Source organism: Triticum dicoccoides, chromosome 6A (genome assembly GCF_002162155.2).
Source record: "Triticum dicoccoides isolate Atlit2015 ecotype Zavitan chromosome 6A, WEW_v2.0, whole genome shotgun sequence".
NCBI lineage: Eukaryota > Viridiplantae > Streptophyta > Magnoliopsida > Poales > Poaceae > Triticum > Triticum dicoccoides.
Window position 1 is genome coordinate 287,407,118 of NC_041390.1, and position 3,866 is coordinate 287,410,983.

Consider the following 3,866-nt stretch of genomic DNA (forward strand, 5'->3'; position numbering starts at 1 on the left):
CTCTCTCTGCCAACAATAACAATATATGATCCCTCTCTCTCTCTCTGCCAACAATAACAATATATGATTGGTGTTTATAATGAGAACTTCCAAGCCTCTAGAATTAATATCAATACCTTATCTCTATAACAAAAAATAATCAACACCTAAATCTTGTCAAGGTAACGTGCCTGATCCAGTAGATTTTAGCAGATATTGATCTAGTAGATGCACTTATCGAATCATCTGACAAGCTAAAATTAAATGATGATCCACAACATGTGGTAAATAATAAATGGCAATAGGCATGCACATTTTTATATGCAAAGGAACTAAAGCATATAGTTTGTAGTGAAGTGAAGATGCTCTTATAGAGCTAAGTCTGATGTGGTTAAACTAACAAAACATGGCTAAAAATATAAAAGAAAAACTATGCAAAGTTTCTTTGTGTTGAAGTGATACTGCATGTGTCAAGAGCAAAGCAAGAAGTGAAAAGAGCATCCAGTTTTTCCGATGATAAGCTGGCCAACACTTATGCAAATTGACCAAAACACTTATTGCCAAAATTAAATTTCTGTTACCTATATAGTGCTTTGCAGATTTTTTTGAGGAACAATGTAGTTCATCTGCACGGACCCGAAGTTCATCACTGCAGCGCCACATAGAAAGCTAGAAAAACATCTTTTGTTCTTAATATTGGGATATTATAATATTGCAAGAGTACCTTACAGCATGTAAAAGTACTTCTGTTGTTACAATACCTCAAACATCAGATCTTCTATCTGAGAGAAGTACAAGTTAGCAGCCATCATCCTTGCTAACAAGCAAACATCACGTGTGACCTCCGGTGTAACCCTTGGATTTCCTATGGAACAAGAGAGTATAAGATAAGTTCTAACATTATTTATTATGGACAGGAAAAAAGCCTCTAGTTCTACCGTAAATATCATGTCCGGACCAACCAAAATATATATAGTGTGGGCCGAACAAGTCCCGGACAGTCCGGCCAATTGTTCGGGCCTTTCTTATCTAGTTCTAATATATACTCCCTCCGTCCCAAAATAAGTGACTCAACTTTGTACTAACTTTATAGTCATCTCAAGATGGCTTCAAATTGAAAAACGTGTGCTCCTGCGGAGGAAGCATATACGGCCAAACAGTCCACAGCCAAATTCGGAGTCCAGACTAGTGCCCTCCAAGTAAGGTTAGTTAGACAATTTGGACGGAAATTGGAGTCATTTTCTTGTTCTTGTACGGAAAGTCCAGCCACCTCATATATAGATGAGAGGTGATGGCCGATTGAACAGCACAATCGATCAATCTACCACTTTTACCTTTTACAATGGTAAAATGTCAACTTTTACCTTTTACTGTTTTGGCTATTATGGCCGCATATGACCTCAAACGGAGATGACCCAAAAAACAAAGTTGTTTGTCATGACGAAGCGCGCAACTTTCATGTTGAACACTTATTCATTTGAGGCCATATTAAGGACGTTTTTGTGCAGGCCAAAATCTGGTGTACACTCACATGTACCACTACGAAATCTGGTATCTTCCCCGCAAAAAGGTCTAGTACATATAACAGACTCTTCATAAAAGCATAATTCCCTTTCCTAAATGATCACTGATGTACAAAGTGGCATAGGAGAAAGTACCATCACGGTCACCACCCATCCAGGAGGAGAACTGAATGAGAGGAGCGTTGTAAGGAAGACGCTCATTAATCCCAATATTTTTCAAAGCAGTGTCAATACGGCGCAAGAATTTTGGTACACCCTTCCATATAGTTTCATGGAAATAACTCATTCCGGCACGCATTTCATCCTGAGGAGTGGGAGGTGTCCTGCGGATTTCATCGGTTCGGAAGGCAGCTTGAATCTGTGAAACGTGTTAAGAGATGAATCAAAAGAGAAAAACGTGATGGGACATAATAGTAGAAAACAAGAAGTGATTTTCCACATACATTTAAAGTTTTAAACTTGCATATAATAAGCTACGCCTACCATGTTGCATAGATTATTTACATTATCTCATTATCTTATTTGACTAAAGATGAATATGTGACCAGTTTGGTCAAATCATACTGAGATCTTGTGTTGAATGTGTCATGAAAGCTATCATAGGTGTGGGTTTATAACAGTTAAGAGGGGTACAGGCTACATATTAAATGGGCAGTTCCAGCTATTCGAAAATAATACAATACTAGTCAAGAAAGGTTTTGGTGTACCCTTTATATTGAAAGATCAAATTTACTTTATAATATTCTCAAGTTTCTTCAATTTACCTCCCTCTGCAGAGCCTCATCGAGCTCCTGCTTGTCATCGGCAGTGATATCCTTTGCATACAACTGCCTCAGGCAATTCCGGATCCTGCACAATCAATTAACGCCACAAAATTTTAGAGTCTCCACAAAGGCGAAAGCAATGGGAGTGGGATTCATTGTCCATCGCATCACCTCCCGTGCTTCTGGAGCAGGGACCTCCTGACGGATTGCGTGGGGTGCGCTGTGAACACAAGATCGACAGTCTGGTTCTTGAGTGCATCGAACACCTCCTCACGGGATTTTCCGAGCTCGGAGACCAGCCGTTTGAGTGTCTCCTCGATGTCAGACTCGGTGGGCGCTGATGCCTCGTCACCGAAGTCACCCCGCTTGAGCTTGCTCCGGCGGCGGAACGCGATCTGCACCTCCTCGGCCAGGTTTGCGAGGTTGAGCATGTGCGAGAACGAGCTGGAGACGACGATGGAGTCAGCGGGGGACAGACTGGTGAGCTTGCTCCCGAGCTCGGCTATCCGGGCCTCGTCCCGATCGGTCTCGTACTCCGCCGAGAGCTCGTAGCACTCCTGCACCTGCATAGGAGAAGAGAACCAAACAGTCCGTAAGGGCATGACGTCGGACAGATGGTGTGCGGATCTGGGAAGTAGATGAGACGGGAAGGGCGCACGAATTCGCGGAGGTGGGGGCCGTGCAAGTCCTGGAGGATGTCGAGGAAGCGGTCGACAAGGAGGGCGTCGTACTCGACGAGTTTGTCGTCCTCGGAGACCTTGCCGGGGACGAGGAGCCGCAGCTGCGCGTCGATCGACTGGTGCCGCTCCATTGCGGCCTTCCCCGAGGGCGCCGCCATCTGGCTGCGCGCCCGCGCCTGCGTTAAATCAAGCGGGTCCCCTCTGGGGTTTGCGGGCAGCTCGCGCAAATCCCCTCCGGTGCGTGCTCGCACGTGGCGGCGGCGGTGGAGGCTCGTCGGCGAGGGATATGGGGCGGAACTATAGGTAGGCAGAGATCGGAGTCTTCTTTTTCAGGCGAGGTAGAGAGCGGAGTCTGCTTTGGCCTGCCGGCCTCCGTTCGTCGTTTCCTCACTAGTCGCTGACAATCAGGTCCACACATAGGATGGATCCCATAGTTACAGGAGACAATAGCTAGAATGCCACTATAAGAAACTGAATTTATCAAAATACCACTGTGAAAAATCAACTTGCCAATATACCACTACGTTCAGTTTTCTCTAGCCAAAATATCACTAATGACTAACGGAGAGTAACACCATCCAAAAAAGACTTCTATACCCTTACCTCTTCACAGCCCAAAGCATACATTTCAACAACAAAAAGAGCAACTATAGTGCAACATTTCAGGAGCCAATTGACATGAAAACATCACCAACTCAACATAATCTTACTTTGCATCATCCAATAACAAGATAGCAACTTTTCAGCATCATTTTGAAAAATTCCAACAGCATTTTGACAACATTTCAGCAGCATTTTGACATGAAAACATCACAAATTCAACATAATCTAAGTTTACATCATTGAACATCAATATAACAACATTTCAGCAGCATTTTGACAGCATTTTCAGCAGCATTTTGATATGAAAACATCACCAA

At 43.7% G+C, this 3,866-nt stretch overlaps 1 protein-coding gene across 1 annotated transcript in view; it reads right to left on the reverse strand.

Moving 5' to 3' along the window:
* LOC119316795 (phosphoenolpyruvate carboxylase 1) overlaps nucleotides 1–3,288 on the reverse strand; it is a 20,803-nt gene extending 17,515 nt beyond the window's left edge. The window contains exons 1-6 of the mRNA XM_037591176.1: nucleotides 2,925–3,288; nucleotides 2,438–2,829; nucleotides 2,267–2,351; nucleotides 1,638–1,860; nucleotides 741–844; nucleotides 561–648 (exon numbers count right to left, since the gene is read on the reverse strand). Of these exons, the coding sequence (XP_037447073.1) occupies nucleotides 561–648; nucleotides 741–844; nucleotides 1,638–1,860; nucleotides 2,267–2,351; nucleotides 2,438–2,829; nucleotides 2,925–3,104 (1,072 nt within the window). The 5' untranslated portion in view covers nucleotides 3,105–3,288. The remainder of the gene's footprint in view (nucleotides 1–560; nucleotides 649–740; nucleotides 845–1,637; nucleotides 1,861–2,266; nucleotides 2,352–2,437; nucleotides 2,830–2,924) is intronic.
* Nucleotides 3,289–3,866: the final 578 nt, after the last annotated feature.